Source organism: Dipteris shenzhenensis, chromosome 27, assembly GCF_047967505.1.
Source record: "Dipteris shenzhenensis isolate YYH24624 ecotype China chromosome 27, Dip_SZ_1.0, whole genome shotgun sequence".
In the NCBI taxonomy this organism is placed as follows: Eukaryota; Viridiplantae; Streptophyta; class Polypodiopsida; order Gleicheniales; family Dipteridaceae; genus Dipteris; species Dipteris shenzhenensis.
The window spans coordinates 41565842-41589330 of NC_141622.1; the positions used below are offsets into that span (position 1 = coordinate 41565842).

The following is a 23489-nucleotide window of genomic DNA, read 5'->3' on the forward strand; positions in this document are numbered from 1 at the left end:
AGTGGTCTTAGAGAGGTATCCTCCAGTTGGTACAATGTTCAATTTACAAAATTCAAATCAAATGACAACAACTAAAATGATTTTACAAGTAAACTCCATTAATAGAGGTTGATTATGCCATTTACCATGGTGGTGGAGAGTCCTCATCCAAGTTTGGTTAAAACATGAACCCTAGTTTAGGGCGAGAGTCATCTTCCAAGTTTAGGGGTTTATTATTCCATATAACATGGAGATTAGTTTAGGGGGAGAGTCATCTTCCAAGTTCAGGGTTTGATTTTTCCCTATAAAATGGACCCTAGTTTAGGGCAAGAGTCATCCTCCAAGTCTAGTTACAATTTGCGAGAAGCTTTGAAGGACTTGCCACTCACAATGATAGTTCAAAAACTATTGAATCTCGTTCCTAGCTACTGCTAACAACATCTATGCAAGAGAATTTAGAGTTCAAAGGGGAGATGATCACAAATCCCAAATGTTGTCGCTCAGAAAATCTTCATAGCAGTGGCCATCCTTCAACTAGATGGAATGGGAGTACCAATTAATAATGAAAATATCAGCTATCATTGCAACTATAAGGGACCATATGATTCTAGGTGTGTTGTTTGATGGAGGTGCTGGTGTTAACATACTGTCAGAGGCAATGTGAAGAGAGCTTAGTTTCTCTAGATAGGAGCCATCCCCATTTGCGATTCTTGTATATTTGAATCTCATTTAAATATTGCACATGATCATTGGCAAAACCTTTTATTTGAAGATCATGTCTCTCTATTGTAAGTGATCATTTTATAGAATCTAAATCATATTTTTAACTCAGTTGCATCAGATGTTGTGTACTCCATTGAAATGAATAGTGTTTTGTTTTAAATTTCTTTGTTATTATATTTGTTGATATTCCATTCATTTGTCTATTTCAGCACTATGAAATTGTTTTCCACAAGTCCACATTCCAACACTTGTCTATTCTTGTATCAATATTTTCAGGTTAATGTAAGAAAACTATGTTGCACTTTGAGGACCATAATTTTTACCAAAATCAGCATGGTTCATGTTTGTACGTGAAGCACGCCATAACCATCATGAAAAATGATGTTTTGTTGAACTCCTAAACATAGGGGATGTCAAAAATAACTCTTTTCTTTAGGATGGTCCTTTAGAGAATTCCTTCTCCTCTTTCCCTTACTTTGCTTACAATAACCTATAGGTTATCCCTATTCCATAGCCGTTGTACCTCCCTTGATTAAATTTCACTTGTATATTTCACATTATCATGTGCCTTCTCGAGACACCATGACAATCAAATACCCCAAGTATTTGAGATGCTCTTTTGGTAGCATTGATGCCCACATCCTATTGTTTGTGAGGGATTGGTAGGTGAATGTTATGATGGTCCAACAAGCCAATTAAGCCCTCAAAATGGCAACAATTCTTGTCGATGCTATAGAAGGCTATAAATTGCACATCCTCCATAACTCCATTCAAAAAGAGTAAGATAATATTTGACACAAAGCAAGCCCATAGATGGGAGAAGCCTAAAAAACAAGTGTGTGGATCTAGTTGGAACAAAAAAGTTTTTGAAAATTTTAAAAAATTGGACAAAGTAAAGGGTGCTAAACGAAGATGGGAGAGATAAGGAATCACAAGCAAGGGATGATAGGAGGAAATTCAAGGCAAACGAGGGGCCATGGGGTTATGGGTACTAGTACTATAGTCCAAGCCCCAATCTGATCCCTCATGCTCCATGTTGTAGGGGAGAGCACATAGAATTATACCATGGAAGGAATCCAAGAAGCCAAAGAGCGGATGGTAGTTAGTAATTTCGAAGATGCAAAATTGTGTCATCCACACAAAGCACATTTCCATTATCTATAAAGACTTGTCCTTTACAAAGGGCCTCCAATGCTACCCCTCCTTGAGGCCATATAGTTTTTTATATCTTGGCCTTGGAGTCTCTTGCCCTTGGAGGCACCTTGTAAAAATATTCTTTTTTGTTGTAAATATTTCCCTTGAAGACACCTTCATCTCATGCAAAATATTTTTATTTTTCGCTACATTATCTTGTGAAAATTTTTTTCCTATATTTATTTATGTTGAATAAGATGCATTTCATGATTTCCATGAAGAATTATAGATTTAATAGGTGTAGATGAAGGAAATTAATCATGGCACATGAGGCAAATTTCATCAAATGGCATGTTCTATCTAAAAATAACAAAACCTACCATGGCATGAAGTTGTACCATGGCATGTTTCGGTATTTTTATTAGAACATGCCATTCAATCAACTTTGCCTCATGCTCCATGGTAAGATCCCTTCTAGATTTGTGAAATATTTTCATTAGGGTGGCCAATTTTTTTTGTAGCATCATATTGACTTGGAATTGTCATCATAATTCCCCAAGTTGACTTTAAAACAATTGATGCAATATCAATAGGTGCCTTGAAGATTTCAAGAGGACATAGTCTTGTTGATGGAAGACAGGTGTGACAAAGATCTTGATTGTTGATCATTACCAATCAGATTTTCTTGTTCCCTATTTGCACGCTTTGAATTTTTCTTATTATTAGTGGTCCCATTAGTTGTAGATGCTAACTAGTGCTCCTATATCTCTACCCTCTTCTTCACCTTATAATGTTATTTTCAAAACAATTTCATTGGCATGTCCTTATTAAAATAGGCTTTTCTTTTGTCTATGAACTCCACCCTTCCTTGTCTTCCTCTTAGCCTCCCTAGCACCCAAATTGATTGGTAAGGTGAAAGTAGGACTATCAAACTATGTGCACTCAATTAAAGCTAGACCCACGTTTTCATCTCCCTTCACTGAGACACACTATTCTAAATCCTCATGCAGATTGGTCAGTTCTCAAGTTTCTCCATAAAGTGGAAGGGAACTATTAGATTGAACAAACTTATCTAGTTTATATATGTAATTGCATTTTGGCCTCCCAAGCAAACAAACTGATTGGTAAAGTGCAAGTAAGGCCACCAAGTATGTGTCTCTAATGCAATTGGAAAGAGCCATTCTAGATATTTTACCAGTCCAAGTCAGCATGTCAGCATGCTAGCCAATTCCCAAATTTCTCCATCATTCACTCTAAAGTGGAAAAGGAAACATTCAATTGGTCAATCTTATCTAGTCTATATATCTAGTTCTTCATTATGTTTGAAGTCATGGTACACAATATGTCACCTATAATATGCCATTTTTTATAAACTCAATTGATTTGTATAGTGAAACTCAAAAGTAATTGGATTGCATCACCATCATTAAGCCATCATGGGCCTTCCATAGGCTATATATGATGTTCTATGATTTACGTATCTATCTAGCACCTCATAGTCATTATTTCTTAAGCGATTCCAGAGTTTCATATTCTAAGGCAAGTATCAGGGCTGCATCCTTTTTCCCTTATTGAGAAAAACAAAGAGGGCCATAAATTGTAAAGTCACTTTGATATGGTTGGCAAGTGAACGTGTCTAACTGCACCCCTTCCTCATTATACGAGTTAAGAATGAAGAAAGCCATGTCACTTGAGTCCACCAACTTGGGCATGTGAGGTATGATGCTAGTATGATTCATCATGCCTAGCTCACACACCATGGCAGTCATTTTCTCTAATGGTTCCAAATGAGGATTACCAAAAAGCGAGCTAGCCAAAAAAAGTGAGCGATAGTGTAGTAAAATTTTTATTCTTTGGACTACACCCCTTCTCCCATCATTTGATTAATCTCGTAGTGCGGGAAAAAAATTGTTATATACTATAAAATAATACACTACACTACTCCAAATGCAATAAAACTTAGCCAAAATATTGATTTTGTCATGTATTAGAGTCCTATCAAGTTTCATATTGTTTCTACCATCGATTCCCAACATGGTTATGAAGAACCAACGTTTGTGACCCACATGTGTTCTAGCGTGTGCAACAGCATTTTTTAAAACAAAAAGGTATGTGTGGACCCATTTATGTAACAAGATTTGGTATAGTGCTTGGGTATGATGTGACTCACGGTGTGGCATAAAAATTGTTATTTATCCTAAAACAATATGCTACACTACATCAAATGCAATAACACCTAGCCATAATATTTATGCCATCATGTATTAGAGTCCTATCAAGTTTCATCTTGTTTCAACAACTATCAATGCCCAACATGATTATGAAAAACCAACGTTGGTCACTTGGCAATGTTCTAGTGTGTCAATTAGTTTTGTTTTAAAAAAAGGGCATGTGTAGACCTATTTAAGGTGAGGGAGATGTCCAACCCATAGTTTCAACCCATGATCCTAGGGCACCAACTCCCTTTAGTAAGAATGCCTATTGAAATATTGAGTATGAAATGAATTCAACAATATGCCATGAGTAGAAATTATTCAAATTAGCATGGTTGTGTTCTACACCAAAAGAGCTTCAAATATGTCTTTACCCCTTGAAATTTAGGTAACACATGAAAAAGTTACATTAATTTGAGAGGAGATGGGTTTTCATATTTTAGTGTATTTTTTTGTTCTACCCCCCCCCCCCTTGGGCCTCACATATCATGAAAAATATGTACAAATCTTAAATTTCCAAGGTATATACTTTATATTTTGTGGGAGGGGGGACATGATATTTTCATACTTTTCCCTTGCATATTTAAAATTTTTTTAAGGAAATCCATACATATTGTATATTGACCTAGGGTAGTAATATAATACATATTGGGTTGGTGCCCCAGGTCCATGATCTTCACTTTGAGACCTCTAGCCCTTGATCTAATCTCTAATCCAAGGGATGTAATCAAATTTGAGATAAAGCACTACAATCCACTAGGTTAAGGGGTGGATCTAAGGGATATCATCAAAGAATAGAGGGATGAAATATCTACCCTTCATCAAAACAAAGCTCTAATGGATAAGATGAGAGGAAAATTTGCTTCAATCTAGACCATAGATTAGATGGAATATTCAAGGGAGAATATGGGTGTAGAAGGGGATTCAATTTGGGCCATAGATTTGATGGAAGGTCCAAGGGAGGAGATGTGTGTAGAAGGTGCTTCAATCTAGGCCATGGATTTATTGGAAGATCCAAGGGAGGAGATGGGCATAAGGGGCTTCAATTTGGGCCATAGATTTGATGGAAGATCTAAGGGTCTAGAGGAGATGGGTGTAGAAGGCACTTCAATCTAGGCCATAGATTTGATGTAAGATCCAAGGGAGGAGACGGAAGGGGCTTCAATTTGGGCCATAGATTTGATGGAAGATCTAAGGGAGGAGATGGGTGTAGAAGGCACGACTTCAATTTGAGCAATAGATTTGATGGAAGATCCAAGGGAGGAGATGGGTGTAGAAGGAGCTTCAATCTAGGCCATAGATTTTATGGAAGATCCAAGGGAGGAGATGAATGTAGTAGGAACCTTAATCCTAGCCCTCCATTATGCACCTCAATCTTAGTCCTCCATCTATTAAGGTTCATCTCCACCAACCATTACGGTCCTCCATCCTAGCCCCCCATTATGTGCCTCCATATTAGACATTGATCTTGATCTAGAATAAGTGAAAGGTACCTATTGATCACGTTCAATACTCCTCCACTCCCCCCTTTTATTTAATTCAAACATTGATCTTGATCTAGAACAAGGTACCTATTGATCACGTTTAATACTCCTATTATTATTTTATCTTCTTTGAGTGGTTTCTAATGTGGAATGTCAATCTTCGAGTGGATTTCCCATGCAATTCATCTCTGTAATGTCAAAATCAGTGGCATACATTCATTTGATCTAAGTTAAAGACAAAATAGTTGTGTGTGTGTGCACATCACCAACAAAAGTGAGGCTTAACATTTAATCATAAGTACTTCGAATTACTTATTCTGATTATACTTGCTACTATAATTGAAAAGGAGCCAAATCTTTAAGGTTCAACAAATCAATGCATAGCTAGGCCTTGAGGATGCTTGAGAAGCTTGTCTACCTTGGTATACTCTAGTCTTCTCCAATACTATAAATCATTTCAAAATCTATTTTGAATTTTTTTTCACAGCAATTAAGATAATGTAAGGGAACAAATATGCTCAAATGCTTTGGTCAAATCTATGACTTCCCTTTTATTTAATTCAAACCCTCCTCCCCCCCCTTTTTATCCCTAAATATTTTACTTACTTGAAGGCGTACCCTTCCCCCCTTTAACCCTAACTATTTATATCACTCCCCCCTCCCTCCTTTATTTAATTAAATTCCTCTCCCCTTCCTCCTTTATCCCTAAATATTTTGCCATGTATACCGCTCCCCCCCCCCCCTTTATTTAGTTGAATCCCTCCCTCCCCCCTTTATCCCTAAATATTTATACCACTCCCCTCCCTCATTTATCCCTAAATATTCTACAATCATATACCACTCTCCCCCCCCCCCCCTTATTTAATTGAAGCCTCCCTCCCCCCTTTATCCCTAAATATTTATGCCACTCCCCCCTCCCCCATTTATTTAATTGAATCCATGTCCCCTCCTCCTTTATCCCTAATAAATATCTTGCCACCATATACCATTACCCATCCCTTCTTATTTAATTGAAGCTCTCCTTCCCCCCTTTATCCCTAAATATTTTATTTACTTGAAGCCCTCCCCCACCCCTCATTATCCCTAAATATTATGCCATCATATACCACTCCTCCCTCCCCCCAACAACTAGTTAATACAAACAGAGAATTATGTATGAAAGGACACATATTACACCTCAATCATCCTAGACCCCCATCTAAGGAGATTGATATCCACCCTCAATTATCATCCTCCATCCTAAACCTCCATTATGCGCCTCCATCTTAGCCATTAATTTTGATCTAGATCAAGGGTCCACATTAAAAGGTGCCTACTACTTCTTACCCTAGCCTCCCCGAAGTAAAAATTAGCCACTTGGAGCCCACCAAAGTGCATCCACCATCTGTTAAAGCCATCCTAGGTCTTTCATCTAATCATCATCCACCAAATTAAAGGTACCCATGTAAGTTTGTTGAGATGCAATAACACTGAGTCAAAATCTTTATGCCATGATGTCTTAGAGTCCTACCAAGTTTCATCTTGTTTTGACGATCGATGCCTAGCATATATAGAAAGCCTATGCTATTGATTTTTAATCTTAAATCCTATATCATAAATGCGAAAACCTAAACCCTTTATTCGCCTTAAAGTACTAATAAAAAATTATAATTACTAAGTAGATTATTGAAAAGAGACTAATATTTATGTAATTGTTGTTGCTGTTGCAGCTTGCTTGCAAAGGACTCTCACAAAGGAGATGGCTATAGATTTTGTTCTAGATATGGAGGTGATTTTAGTAGCAAAAGAGAAGTAGTTGCATTTGCTACAATCCATGATAGTGATCCAAACTCTCTTTGTCACTTTAAAAGACTTGGTGAAGATAAGGTGGCAATTATTGTATCAAAGATTCTTAGTGCACATGTTGAGCTAAAGCATAAGTGTGGACATATGGAAATACTTGGAGATATTATGCCTTATAATGGTTTCAACAAAGATGAGACTTATCCAACACATATCATCAGGAATACAAAGTGCATTTCTTTGGATTTCAATGGGGGACATCTTTTGCAAATGTTATCATTTGCAAATAACAACATAGCAAAGGTCAAGTATTGGGGTTTGAACAAGTGGATCAGTGGTCATTTGCGCAGAGGAGGATTGTGAAAGTTACTAATGATGGTATGGATGATAACAGCATCATTGGATGGTTCCTATTATGAGGAAGGAAAAGATTTGAGATGGAGCATGCAATTTTTAAAGATTAAAAAAGGACATGTGGTTTTCAATGATAAAGATAAGGTATACTACAATTTCAAAGGACTTAAAGAATATGCCAATGAGTCAAGCTTTTTCGCTTCAGACATGGATGATTTCAATGGACTCAAGGATAGAAGTGGCATCTTATCAAGAGTGGATGAGTTCATTGGTACCAAGAAAGATAAAGAATTTAGAAGCAATGCCTTATCTAGAGTGGATGAATTCATGCATTTTGAGAAAGGCAAAGACATCAAAAGTGTTGTCCCTTCAAAATTAGATTATTTCAATGCAATCATCTATGGAATTGACATCTTTTCAAAAGTGGATGAGTTTAGTGGTATCGAGAAGGCAAAACATTTTAGAATCAATGTCTTATTTGGAGTCGATGAATTCACATACATCGAGAAGGATAAAGATATCATTAGTGTTGTCCCCTCAAACTTGGATAATTTCAATGCATTTAACTATAGAAGTGATATCTTATTGGGAGTGGATGAGTTCATTGGTAAAGAAAAAGGTTTCATAAGTAATGTCTTATCTTGGATGAATTCACACACATTGACAAGGGCAAAGAGTTAGAAAGTGTTGGCTTATCAAACATGGATGGCATGGTTATTGATTCAAAGGGTCCTACGATTGCTTCAAAGATAAGAATGAGATCAACAACGGACTATTTGGTATTTGACTTTGACTGTGATAAATTTAAGGATGCAACATCCCATGAAAATAAAGTGACAAATCAATTTGACGAGGAGAAGTGTACAAATTCAAATAAGGATGTACAAAAGAAACAAAAATGGGCATACACTATGCATGAAAAGAAAGTGTGTCCAAGTAGATGTAGAAAAGAAACCAAAGAGAATAAGAGTAATGAATGATGATTTTATGCTAAAAGCAATGTGATCTACATGTTGCAAGCGTAGATGTATGCATTCCATTAACTTACATGACATCAATGGGTGTAGAGAACAAGTGTGGCAAAGGAGAGGGAGAAAAAGAAATGAATACCTACTCACAAGGCTCTCTTGCTTTTTGGTAAATGACAAGAAAAAGCAAAGTTCTGGACAACATATAAAGCCTCTTATAAATGGAAAAAGTATTTGCAATAATGCATATTGCATTACTACAAGATTATCACATGGCACACACTAGGATTTGGCTAATAAAGCAAAGGATGGAGTAAAATTTAAGATTCATGGAAACATAGGAAGGCCCAAAACAAGAGCCTCAATGGTCTCCGCAACAGCAATTTTCAGAGACTACATTCATGAAAATGCTTTACCTCAACCCCATCTATCTCAAAGACATCTTTCGATAGGTTTGACAAAAAACTAAGTATTTAAGTCTATTGGAGAAACACAGAGGCAAAGAGAGCATGCTCTAACATCTTTTCACAATTTGTATACTCTCTAGCAGAAGAGCTTTGCACATGTTACAATCCCAAAGAGGCAAAAATATCAAAGTGCAGTGATTATTATAATCTAAAGCAAGCATGACAAAGCAACATCTCCAAGAAAGAGAGAATTTCATCATGGACTTGTTTGACATTCTAGAGTAAAATCTACATTTTGGAAGGAGCAAGCTATTTCTCATCTAAATGAGTACATGTGCATTAATGTAGATGGTATGGATTTGAATACAACATTATCTAGATTCGTTAACACTCCACCTAAGCTACAAGGAAAGTACTTTTTGAAGACACATCTATGTGGTGTTAGTGCATGGATATAAGTTTTTTATAGACATATGGATTGATTCCTTGCATCTACATGATAGCAATCAAATTGTGACATCCGTTATGAAAGCAATTCACAATGTACATGCAAAAAAAGGTCGCCTACCAATAAATTAAAGAATATCAACAAACAATTATAGACAAGAGAATAAGAATGTACTCTTCTTTGCATTTTTCTCAATGCTAATCGCTCATCAAATCTTCAATGAGATTGAAGTTGGGTTTTGTGACATCCGTTATGAAAGCAATTCACAATGTACATGCAAAAAAAGGTCGCCTACCAATAAATTAAAGAATATCAACAGACAATTACAAACAAGAGAATAAGAATGTACTCTTCTTTGCATTTTTCTCAATGCTAATCGCTCATCAAATCTTCAATGAGATTGAAGTTGGGTTTTTATTGGTTGGGCACACACATGAAGATACCAATCAAGTATTTAGCACACTCTCAAGAGAGCTAAAACACAAGGACATAGAGATGATAGATGACTTGATAAGAAAATGTAGGAGACAAGTTGGTGGCCGCAAGGAAGGTTCAATATGATCCATGGATGAAAGACTATGATTGAAAGAGCCTTTTATACAAAAAGGTGGTGATACCCTAATAGGTCAATGCTCCACACTACTTTCACTTTTTCTTAAAGGATGAAAAACCAATGATGCAGTATCAATACTACTCTCATGATACAAGATGGAAACTTGAAAAACCTTACAATCTCTTAACTTCAATTTTGATCAAAGAAATGCATCCAACATGGGATCCTATAAAAGAGTTCAACGAGAAATCCAAAGGTGAAATAGAAGGCTTAAAATCTTTCATTATATACAAAGAGGAAATGTTGAAAAGATTGAAAGTCCTCATGAAAGGAACACACTGCTACTATTGTAATTAGGAAGACCTACCAATTAATAAATAACCAAGTTGGAAAAATGCAAGAAAATGATGTTAAGAGAGAATGGCTTTATTTTGGCCCAATGTTGGTGGTAACGACTTACGCCCAACTTGTGGTCTCTCTAAAAATGAGTTTGAACTGTTGCTACTACCACATCCATATGGTGGACCGAAGAAGAGAGAGTTTATGCCACAAAGGCATAAACATCTATTGTTTTGTTGCAAGTTCGACCATCGGATGATGAACATGAGAACGTGGAGTTCTAGGTTACAAAAGTGGTGGACATGAGCATGGATGACAAAGGGAGAGCTACAACATTTATAGCAACATGGTATGAGCCCCCAAGTAGGAAGGAAAACCATGATAACAATACATTATATATTAGTTGTTTGAAAAAGGAATGGGTCCCAAACCATGAAGCACTTTCAAAGCTTTCCAAAGACATTCATAATATCCTAGAGATCAAGGACAAAGAAAACAAAGAAGCACATGGAGTATAATGTAGAAGAAAAAATAAAAATACCGCAACCAATCATTTTGCAAGTTTCAAAGTTCTTAAAGATGTTTGCTGAGGAGGAAGTAGGAGATAGTGCCAATGAGGAATGCCCATGATAACACTATTCAAGCATCAATAGAGTGAAGGTGACAATGAAGATGGCACGCAAGCAACAAGTGACAATGAATCGAACATTCAAACAAGCAAATGTTAGGATTGCCTATTTGTTCTTCACTCATCCAAAGCAAGATTGCCCATTTATTGAAAAGGCTACAATAAACTCCTTTGTACAAAGACTCATCTAAAACAATTTTTCTTGTAAACTTATGGTAATGTAAATTACAAGCATAGCTATTGCTATTTTTTAGATTACAAATCTCTTGTCTATACAAACCTTTTAATTTCTTGTCTACTCTTTGAACAATGGTCATCATGGAAACCCAATGGAAGTCAACATAGCCAATCAAAGTTTGGTTCATCCTTATGATAAGTAATATTGAATGCATAGGTGCCCTTAAGATATCAAAGAACACACTTAGCAACTCAAGGTTGGTCAAAATTTGTTCTAGTTTGATAACAAGCTATGGATGTCACAATGAGTACAAGTCATGGTGCACATGAGAGAGCCAACAAGGCTACAATAGGGACAACCTACCTGGTGAGGCATTCAACCTCAATGGTGGGAAAAAGTTCGCTAGTGAGCTTAATGTTGGTGTCAATTAGTGTTGATGTAGGTGTGCATACAACCATGTTGCAACATTCAAGCATCTCATTGATGTAAAGTTATTGATGCAACCAAACTTACCACATTCTCAATCAAATTGTACTTACCAAAATCTATCATTGAGAAGTGGGATTTGAACTAAAGTCTTAAAAAATTCCATCCTTAGAAGATCATTACAAGTGATGATCAAATCGTCAACATAGAGGGCAACAATAAGGAAGAGATCAATCGAATTACAAATGTAAACTTGGATAGCTATGAGCAAATGAATCCATGCTAAAGAAAGCATGTGTTGATTTTCATATACCATGATCAGGAAGCCTATTTCAAGGATACAAACCTGTGTTTGTCTGACATCGTTATGTGAAACATCCCTAATTGTACCGTACAATCAATTTAATAGATGTAGAGATTTTGTAAGCTGACATTCAACCATCTTCATTCGATTCCTACCTTTCAACGATTGCCTCAGAGCTTTCTACATCCTACCTTGCAAAGATCGGTCTCCACTTGAGATGATGAATTTCAAGTTCGATCTGCTGCGGCACAACATAATTAGCCGATAGGGGTAGAGCAGTATCACAAGCCACGGGGAAAACAAGTGCGGGCCAATCTATAAGCTCTTGAAACGAAGGAATGGCAGCCTAGAAACAGCCCTTTCGAAAGCAACCAACAGAGCGGACAGATCTATCAAAGCTGCCGGTTAAGATAACTGACTAAAATAGACTTCACAGAACAAAAAGTACGAATTGTAATCTCCCAGACAAAGGAACTGTCCGCAGTACAAGGCTATTCGATAGATAACACAGATTAAAGCCCGAATACGCATAATTCTCGGAGATAAGGTTCATGAAATGACAGGTTCAGAAGTAAGTGCATAGATAAAACCAAGCACCGCGGTGGTGCAGATATGCACCGTTAAAGGCTTCAAAACAAAACCTAAGCCCTCTCTCCACGGATCCTGCGAGCCAGCTGAATGTCTTTGGGCATGATGGTCACCCTCTTAGCATGAATAGCACAAAGATTGGTATCCTCGAATAACCCAACGAGGTAGGCCTCAGCCGCTTCTTGCAAAGCGAGCACAGCAGAGCTCTGAAACCGCAGATCGGTCTTGAAGTCCTGGGCGATCTCCCTGACGAGACGCTGGAACGGAAGCTTACGGATGAGAAGCTCGGTACTCTTCTGGTATTTTCTGATTTCGCGAAGGGCGACAGTGCCGGGGCGGAACCGGTGAGGCTTCTTGACGCCACCGGTAGCAGGGGCGGATTTACGGGCGGCTTTGGTGGCGAGCTGCTTGCGGGGGGCTTTACCGCCAGTGGATTTACGAGCGGTTTGCTTGGTACGAGCCATGACGAAAGCAGATAGGAGATTGAGAGGCAAGATGGGGGGAGATTGAAATCAAAGAGCAGGCAGAGGTAGAAGCTTGAAAACTTCAGAAGCCTGAAACTGCAACTAAGGCGGACAATGCTTATGCTTTTATATTGAAGATGAAGACGATGACGACGTGGCGCCAACTTTCAAAATTTTGAATTTGACGGCTCCGATCCTCCCCGCTTCTTTTTATGGACGGCTCCGATCCTTCCATCCAATTCCAGATCAATGGCTACGATCTTTGCTCCTGGTGGTTTGGACGGTTGCGATGCTGCGTATCCGCACTAGCCTTCTCATTGAACCCCACATTGGTCCCTTGTTGGATCTCGTTTTTCTCTCTATTTTTTGGCTCTCTCTCTTTCTCTCTCTCACACACATAATCCATCCTCCCCCATCAAGAACCCACGAGGGTCTTGGTAGTTGAAGCTCTAGCTCATTTACGATGTGTGTGTGTGTGTATTTTCACTTTTTTTTTAAAGTGTGTGCGTGGTGTCTTTTAATTAAAGGATATACTCTGTGTGTGTGTGAGAGAGAGAGAGAGATTCCACACAAAAAAAATGTGTGTGCGTGCACGCTTTGCATTTTCACGCCCAAAAAAAAAAGTGTGCGCTTGGAAAGCAGAATTGTGGTAGTTTCACACAAAACTTCTTGCCAATCTTCTAGCTCATTATATCTTCATTTAGATTTACTAGCAATCTCCCAAGCTCTATAAAGCGTGGTCAAGATGTGTAATACGTCGAGATTAGGTGTCCCCAACAATGAACAACTTCTATTCCTTTTGTCCACTATTTTTCCTGAATCCATGATTGGCAGCTCTCACCAATCATGGTTTAGGGGGAAATCATGAACAAAGGGAACATAAGTTGTTCATTGTTGGGAGAGTTGCCAATCATGCCAATCATGATTGGCAGCTCTCACCAATTATGGTTTAGGGGGAAATATTAGAGCATAAAGTGTAAAGTGTACCTGTTACCATACAAGTTCTCATGAGATAAAATCACAATGGCCACATTATGAGCTTGGTCAGAGATGAATAGTCAAAGTCAAGATTTCTACATCTAGCCCAACCATTTTCAATTCTAGCTAACAGATAATATCTGGCCAAGGGTGTAAAAACTTCCTTTCCATATAAAATTCACTAGTAATATGCAAAAGAATTCTCCTTTAAAATACAACTTAAGGCATTTTCCCAAGAAAATCCACCTAGAGCACTCCTTTATTTGATTATTTAAAGCATAAACCCTTCTGCTCTCTCCATCCAAATCCTTTTAATTTTGTAAAAAAGGAATATATGGCCAAGAGCTCCATCATTACCCAATCTAAGTGAGACAATTGAGATGCTTAGCCCTTGTGAATGCCTCTCGGTCCTAAAATGCATGCAATAAAATTCCAAATGCCTAATAGACCAATTCCAAAATATTTTAAAGGGAAATCTACTCCCATTAATAGTTCAAAATGTAAACTGTCGTGTTACATGCTTCAGCCCAGAAAGTCTTTAGCAAATCTTTCCCTTTCATCATACTCCTGCCCATTTCGCAGATGACACATATCTTACACTCTGCTACTCCATTCTGCTGTGGTGTATGTGGCGGGGGTTTCTACCACTTGATCCCATGACTTTTATAGTAACTTTTGAATTCACTTGATGTGAACTCGCTGCCTCTGTCTAATCTCAACTTCTCCACCTTCCTCCCCATTTCTTTCTCGACCATTACATGCCATTCTTTGAACTTACTAAAAGCCTAATCTTTAGTCTTCAAGAAGTATATCCATATCCTTCTACTGTAGTCACCAATCAGTGTCATGAAGTAGTAGGAACCACCCAAAGCTTCCGTCTCCATCTTTCCGCAGAGGTCGGTGTGAACAAGCTCCAGAGGAGCCTTTGCCCTGCTGGCCTCTTTAGGAAAGGGCTACTGATGCTACTTGCCCATCATGCAAGCTTCACATACATTCACGCAGATATGTAATTTCTGGTAGATCTGCAATCATTCAACTTTTATGCATCTCCTTTAAAGAACTAAGGTTTAGATGACCAAGCCTCTCATGCCATAGCTTAGTGCTACTCACATCGGCTCGAGCACTAAAAGCTGAGAGTTCGTAGATGTTGTTGCGCCGTGTATCTTTACCAATGATCTTCCCTTGAAGATCCAAAATCTATGCGCCATTCTTATCGAAGTGAACTTTGAGGTCCCAATCCGTGATCGCAGAAATGGACAACAAGTTCCTCTTGATATCTAGCACATAAAGAACATCGGACAACTATTTTACAACTCCACTTGAGAGCTATCATACCTTTTCCTTTTGCTGGACATTTTGCATCATTGCCGACTGCTACCAGGATGTTATTCCCTACCAGATGTAGAGAGGTATACCAATCCTTCTGACTCGTCATGTGGCACGATGCACCACTGTCAATAATCCAAGGCTCATTTGCTGGTACATGAACTGCCTCCATGCAAATACACTCTATTGCAATAAAGAGCTCTACTGGTACTGCCTGCGTGCTGTTGCTGGACTCTTTCTTTACTCTGTTCTTCTTATCTGCAATCTTCTTCTGGCACTCATTCTGCTTGTGCCCTGCCTTGTTGCAATAAAATCACTTGATCTTCTTCTTTCTCTTTTTATCATCAGAAGAAGATGGGTTACTAGAGTCCTTACCCTTACCTTTCTTTGATCCAGCCAAGAAAGCTGAATCTTCTCCAGTCCTTGTCTTTTGATGCATCTCCTCCTCTAGAAGCATCGCACTGAATTCCTCAAAGTTGAGGGGCGGATTTCTGTTCTGTGTATTCAGCATCATAACAAGACTGTCGTACTTTGGTGGGAGAATCCGTATGCACCTTGATGCTAGATTCTCGCTGGTAATGGTGATGCCAATCATAGTCATCTGATCGTGCAGATTCTTCACCCTAGTGATGAACTTCTCTGCCGTTTTAGACTTAGACAGTTTCTCGTTCGTGAGTTGAGTCTCTAGATTTTGAAACCATGTCTGATTCATGGTCTCGTATTGATTTTTCAAGACCATCCATGCCTCCTCTGCTATGGTGACATGTTGAATTAATGCTATGACAAAATCACTTACACTGCATACAATAGAACACAGCGGATTTCTTCTTGTCCACTGAGAATCTCATCTGCAGTTGGTACTATTTGTTGTGCTGCATTGGCTGGATTCGGTCTCACAACCGGCTTCAGGTCCACCCCAGTAGTAGTATCCCAAAGCTCCTATGCGGTTAGGATGGTCTTCATCTTAAACTTCCAGAGTGGATAGTTAGTGCCGTCCAACTTTCCGCTTTCACCGAATGACGAGATTCGCAGTCTTGAAGGCTGGGCCATCTCTCACAATCTGCTCGCGAATAGAAATACACTTCCAAATCTTCTTGCTAGAGCCCAAGCTCTGATACCATGTAAGAAAACAATACAATGTCTGTGCTCAATAGATAACAAGATCTCGTATGCAAGAGAGAAAAGCAAATAGTATGGAGAATCAAAATTTTGATTACTGTAAAACTGATACAATAGATGGCCCTGTCTCCCAACCGTGTGCTCCTGTGTGAGAAGCTTCGATGGCATGCTGGAAATAGTAGAGGATGGAGGCTAGATGCTAAGGAATCAGGGTTGCTGTAGCCAATGATGAATATGGGCTTCATGGGCTTGCTCTTACATAGCCACCAGTTGTAGTCGGTTAGACCCAATTGGGAGACCGACCCAGTTCACCCAAAATGGCTAACTGGGGGTCGGTCCCAAAATAGGCCACCGACCACACGTTAGAACAGTGGTGCAGAATAGAGCAACTAACCTATGATTTCCGTCGGCCCAGAGCCATCCGAGATCATCTGGGACTCCAAACGAGCCTCGCAACCCGAGAGTGGGCTACCCCGGGAAATGCTCCATCTACCCTCAGTGCAGTCAGACATGGGATGCCTTCCTGCACTTGCATGTAGCCTAGTTGGCAGTGTGCCAACTCTATCTGAAGCCGTCCAGCCATCAGGCCACACATGGCCCCCATCTGGTGTCCAAAGCAGGACCTACCGGATAACCAAGCTACTCAAATACCTTCTCCTCATATGGGGGGGTTACAAGTAGAGTTAGCTAGTTCCCACGTAGTTACACAAGAGTGGAGCATTGATATCTAACACATCTCCTGCCCCCTTTGAATTTCCATCAAGATTTTCGTCCGTCAAGTTTCCACCACCCCCTCCCCCACCACCACCACCCTCCACCACCGCCACCACCACCCCCCTCCACCCCCCCACCCCCTCTCCACTCCCTGCACCCCCCGCCCTTCGCCTGCTCCCTCTCCTCCACCACCCCCCCTCTCCTCCACCACCCCCCCTCCCTCCACCACCAGCCCCACCCAGAATTTTTTGCCATAATTTTTTCACCATAGAAATTTTTCGCTGGAAATTTTTTGCCGAAAATTTCTGCCGTGACCTCCCCCCCTCTCTTTTATTTATTTCTAATTTTATTTATATTTATTTAAAAAAAGACCTAAACGAACTGTAGCTAGATTAAACCCCTACATTAGGTTAGCTTAGCTAGGTAAGGTTAGACTAACTAGGGTTAGGTTAGGTGAGCCTTAGGTTAGATTAGCCTTAATTGTAGTTAGTTTAACTAACTACAGTAGTTGACTAATTGCACCTAGTTAGGCCCAATTAGTTAGGTTAGTTGAACTAAACCAATTAGAGTAACTGAACTAGTATCAGTTAATCAACTACGGTGGCTCTTCAAACCACACTTAAGGTCAAAGACTCCCCCCCAAAAAAAGGCCTAATTTTTTTCCTTAATTCACCACCCACAACTTTTCAAGATCTTACTCGCTCATTTTGAACCCAAACTCAACCCCATTTGAACCATGAATTCACACACAGAAACACCATGCTACAGGGAATTTTTCAGCCCATTACACACCATTCTGGCATCCCTAAAACTTGTTAATGTGCACCCCCATGTGGGCCCCTTTTTGCACTAATTTACCCATAAATTTCCAATGTGACCTTCGATTAACGGTCCCTTTGCACCGGCACATTCCCCCACTCATGTGGGACAATCCTAGGCACATTATTATCATGATTGTCCCTACTACACTAATGCATCTCTAACTCCCCTAACACCTATATCAACACCCGCTCTTGCGGAAGAGGCACCCACTCCACCTCTCGACAAATCTGCATGCAACTATGCTCTAGCCAATGCCTCTGACAAACCTCTTCCCTGAATTACCCCTTGAAATTCATCCAATAAATTTGACTCCTCCAAGTCACAACATGGCATATCTCCATTGCGATGATCGTGACATTGAACTAGAAGTAGATGGGGACAATTTCTTTAACCCTCGCAACAATTTTGGCCGCAACAATAACAATCAAGGTAGGCAACCCTTGGGCAAACTCAAACTTCCTAAATACAATGGCCCATGTGATCTAGCAAGATTCTTCCAACATTTTGGTATCGCATGTCGAGTTGGAGGAGATCAATCAAATGAAACCAAGGTCACATGGCTCCCCATGGCCTTAAGTGATGAAGCCTCTGAATGGTACCTAGACCTCCTAGTGGATGAATGAGCCACATGGGACATGCTACAAATTGAATTTCAAGAGATGCTTCCAAATAGAGAGACTACAAGACGATCCCGCCCTGCAACTAAGAAAACTCGAACAATGTCAAAGGGAAGATGTATGCACGTACCTAGGAAAGATGAAACGCTTGATTGCCAAATGTGACCCATGCCCCAATGATAAGTACCTCACAGCCTGGTTCATTGTTGTAGGCCTAAGAAAGAAAATCCACAAAGACATGAAAAAAATTAGCAATTATGAAACATTCAATGCTGCTCATGTAGCAACCATTGACATCAAGGATGGCATGACAGACTTTGACACTAGCAAATGATGGAAGAGCCACAAGATAAGTGCTCTGAAAAGGGAAAATCCAAGTCCACTACAGAAACTTCTAATTAAGATCTCCTAGAAGCCATGACCATGAAGCTAAGAGAAAAAATGATGCAGGCCATGGAACAAAAGCTTCACATGTCTCAGCCACCGCCACCTCAGACTTATCCATGATGAGAAAATGTATGGTTTCCACACTACATGGCCAATCATACAGCAAATGAATGCCCCGTCCTAAGAGCCATGATCAATGCACAAGCCAATCCACTGCTAAGGTTGTGGTGCCACATCTGCATAGTAAGTGGGCATGACAAAACTAGTTGCATCTTCAACATGCGCAACAATCGTTGCCCCGACCTCAACAATACCGATCAGCACCCATCCTAGTGTACAAGCAACTGGCACTTGCAAAAGCACCCCCGAAACCTTGTTCCCATCTAGACCCAAGCCTCACAATTACTCAAAAATCCAAATCCATGACCATATCCAAGAGTGCCAAATCGAGCTCCTTCGGTAGTTCCAATACAACAACTTCAAGCCGAGGAAGTGGATTTGCCATTTGAGTATGAAGCTGAGTATCCAGTGTACTATGTGGAAGGATCAGAAGGTTTAATCCATGTATGTGAATTAAGTTTGGCCCAACACATATTAAGTGCCAATCAAGTGTTACGGTTGTGGAGAGAATCTCTGAATCATTGAATGCCCTCATCATGGTAGCCCTGCTACTTTTATGGTTGACCTTGAATGGAATAGTGAACCTGAAGAAGCTATACATTCCAATAAGGACTCAGATTTTCCTTGGCACCTTGAAGCAGAGGCTAAAAATGCTCAATTTGAAGACCATGTCTTGGACAATGATTTAGCCATTCTCCATGCCCTAATGGCGGTCGAACTTCCCAAAGTTGAAACTCCAAAGTTGAATAATAGCGAAAGATCCCACAAGAAAGATGGAGGAGGAAATAGCCATGCAAAGCCAAGGCTGAGTTTGAATGAGTCCAAACTAGGATCGTCGAGTTGTATCTTACCAAGCCAACTCCCCCTCAATCTAAGCCACCTCCTCTTGACTGGTCCCCCCATGGACTTGAAGGAGTATACACAACAAATGAGCAATTACACTTGAGACACCTTGCCAATGGAAAAGTTACCCCAGAGTTCCCAACATAAGAAGTTTTGAAGGTTTAAGCCACATGTGCGGATGAAGCTAGATAATGAGACTTCAAAAAAAAAAGTCTACAAAATCCTCAAAAATAGGTTAATGATACATGCCACCCAGTGACCGTAGCCCATGTATGGCTAGTTCAACACCATCAGAGGCCTATCTTCATGAAGTCCTAGAGTACTTCAAGAACTACACCAGTGGTAGTGTCCCCATAGCAATGCCAAGACCAATAAGAGAATCTGAAGTGCAAGAAACCGATAACATTGGAGAGACTCAATAAACCTTGCCCTTGAAGAAGAGGAAGAGAAATTGGTATTCATTGGGAAACAGCTCACACAAGAAGAGGAAACAAAGCTAAAAGCACTCCTAATGAAATATCAAGACTACCTAGCATGGTCATACAAGGAAATGAAGTGAATTTCACTAGAAGTGGCAATACACACTATACCTATTAGGGAAGGTGCCCACCCTAAGGTATGTGGACCATATAGAACATATCCAAAATATGGCACCATGGTCTATGCAACAAGAAGCTAAGGATATGTGTTAACTTAAGGAATTTGAATGCTGCCACGATCAAGGATCACTATCCCCTACCCTTTACAGAAACAGGGTTGGAAAAGGTGGATGGATCAGAGATATACAGCTTCTTGGATGGCTTTAGTGTCTATAACCAAGTGCAAATTACCCTGAGGACCAATTAAAAATAGAATTTGCTACAGAATGGGGCATATTTGCCAATAGATTCATGCCATTCGGCCTTTGTAATGCCCCAGCCATGTTCCAGAGAGTCATGTTCACTGCTTTCAAGTCATTTTTGGATAAGTTCCTACAGGTGTTCTTGGATGACTTGTGCATCCACTCAAACAAGAAAGATCACTTAAAATGTCTTCAATCAGTTCTAATCACAAATGCAAGGAGTATGGCATCTCCCTAAAGCCAACAAAATTCTAGTTCATGGTCACCCACGGAGTTGTTTTGGGACACATTGTTTCTCAACATGGGATCGCAACAACTGACATGGACAAATCAAAATAATCATGGAATTTCCTCCTCCTACAAATTCCAAAGGTGTATAGGTCTTTATGGGACATGATGGATATTATAGAAGATTTATCTTGCGGTATGCCATAATCGCCAGACCACTTTACAAATTATTGGTGGAATTCTTATGGGTAGAAGAGTGCGACCAAGCCTTTGAGCTTTTAAAGTGGTGCCTATTCACAACACCCATCCTTATCTCTCCCAAGTGGTATATTGATTTTTAGTATGTGGATATTGATTTTCATGTACATAATATTGATGGCTCCAAGTATGAAATTGGGAGTGTGCTTTTCCAACCTAGTGAACATAAGAAAGGCTACCCATTCTACTTTGCCAATCAACAACTCAATGATGCAAAGACAACCTATACCACCACAAAAAGAGAAGCCCTGGCAATGGTGTATAGTGTTAAGAAATTTCGACACTATTTATTGGCAAATGATTTTGTCTTCTACACATACTATCAAGCATTGCTTTATTTTATGAACTGTCCATTTACAACACGAAGAATAGCCAGATGGCTCCTCTTGCTTCAAGGCAAGGTTCATGCATGTAGTTGCAACCATTTTGATGCATATTCTGACAATGCTGAAAAATTGGAGACATTTCAAAGTTCTAAATGTTCAGAATAGTCTGTTTATCTGTTTCGATATTGGTATTACTCTCAATAACCTTTTACCCAAGACCCATACCAAATCTTTACCCATAAATAGGTATGTACATGTCTTTTTATATTACAAATCCCCATCACACACACTACAAAATGTGAGGGACACCAACATTGGTTTTTCACAACCATGTTTGGCATCGATGGTCAGAAGAAGAAAAAGCTTTGTAGGAATATAAATACATGAAGGCATAAAGAATATGGCTAGGCTTTATTGCATTTTGAGTAGCGTATCATATTGTTTTTATGGTAGAGAACCCTTTCTTTGTCACACTGCAAAACAAGAACTATTTATGTTAGGGTAAGGTCAAATCCATGGCTCTATATCTTGCAATTGACTGAGACTTGGTTTGATTCTCATTAATATTATACTGAAGCAAATCTTGTCCCATAAATAGGTATGTTCATGGATAAGAGAGACTTTTTTTTTCATTTTTTCTCCAAAAGTACCTCAAAAAACGAATTTGGACAGTGCACTAATCTAAACGAATTTGGACCCACCACTAGTCCAAAATTAATGAAATAAGTGTTAACAATGGAGAGACAAGTGTTTTGATGACCTAACTAGCTATTTGGAAGAGGAGGATAACTTTGGGGAGTGTTTCGATGACCTCACTAGCTATCTGGAAGAAGAGGATAACTTTGCAATTGTAGTTGCCTTTGGGGACAACAAGGCAAATGTATCACCCATACTTTGTGTTGTAGTGTACTAAACCCAAGCACAATGTTGAGGAGGCATTTAGATGTCATTAGGGAACAACGTATGAGAAGTGGGATGCAGTAGTTGGAGCTATTTGGTACAAAAATAAATCCAAGAGAGGCCATAATTACATTTTGTTAAATAAGAGTCCACAAACATTTGTGTATTCTCATCTAATAAGAGCTATTAAGTTCCAGTTGCAAGCTATGCCTAAACAAAAGAAGGGTAAGAGTGTATTTAAAATTATTTAAACATGCATGATCACATCATGGGATGTCTTGAAGTAGTGGATGAGGAAAACTAAGATAGCATAAAGAAAATATAATTTCATTGCAAGGAAAATGTATTCCACTCACTGGATGAGCACAATTTTCTAGCAAAAACCTATGAGTAGAAAAATCCAAGCGATAATTTTTGACACTGACCATGATAGTATATTTCTCAAAGGAATATACAATTATTTCTTAATTTATGATTTATGGAACCATATACTTGCTTATTATTATCATTATAACCCTCATTTTATAGAACATCAACTATATATGAACATATAGTGAACACTTTAGAAACTCCTACAAATCCCTCCCTACCATACTCTCTTTTGAGGATTATGGTAATTCAATCGATTTAAAAGAGTTTCCCTTAGCTTTAGCAGTCCCATATTTGAAGTATTGAGAAGCTCTCATGTAACACTGTATACCATATTCCTTGGATGAGTAGGAAAAGATATCATAGAATAATCTATAATACATTATCAAATATGGGAAGGAAATGGAGGGATTTTTTAAATATTCCCAATTCTCCAAACCTAAGTACTTTAAAGGAAATGTGGTCCCTACTGAACTCCTTCCTATCATAATATGAATTAGGGAGAAGTTGTAACTCTCATGTACATCTTGAAATTTCCAATTTATCTCTTTTGTACCTATAACAATTAAGACTTTAAGCCTACAATTGCATAGATCATGAAACTTTGAACATTTTTCCTTTTTACAGCTCCTCAATCCGAGCTAAGGAGCAAAAGTTATCACCCCTTCT

At 39.1% G+C, this 23489-nt stretch overlaps 1 protein-coding gene across 1 annotated transcript; it reads right to left on the reverse strand.

The window, feature by feature from the left end:
* Positions 1 to 12292: 12292 nt before the first annotated feature.
* On the reverse strand, positions 12293 to 13057 carry LOC147884312 (histone H3.2). The gene has a single exon (XM_087398409.1). It carries the CDS (start codon positions 12970 to 12972, stop codon positions 12562 to 12564), a length of 411 nt encoding a protein of 136 aa, XP_087254535.1. The 5' UTR covers positions 12973 to 13057; the 3' UTR covers positions 12293 to 12561.
* Positions 13058 to 23489: the final 10432 nt, after the last annotated feature.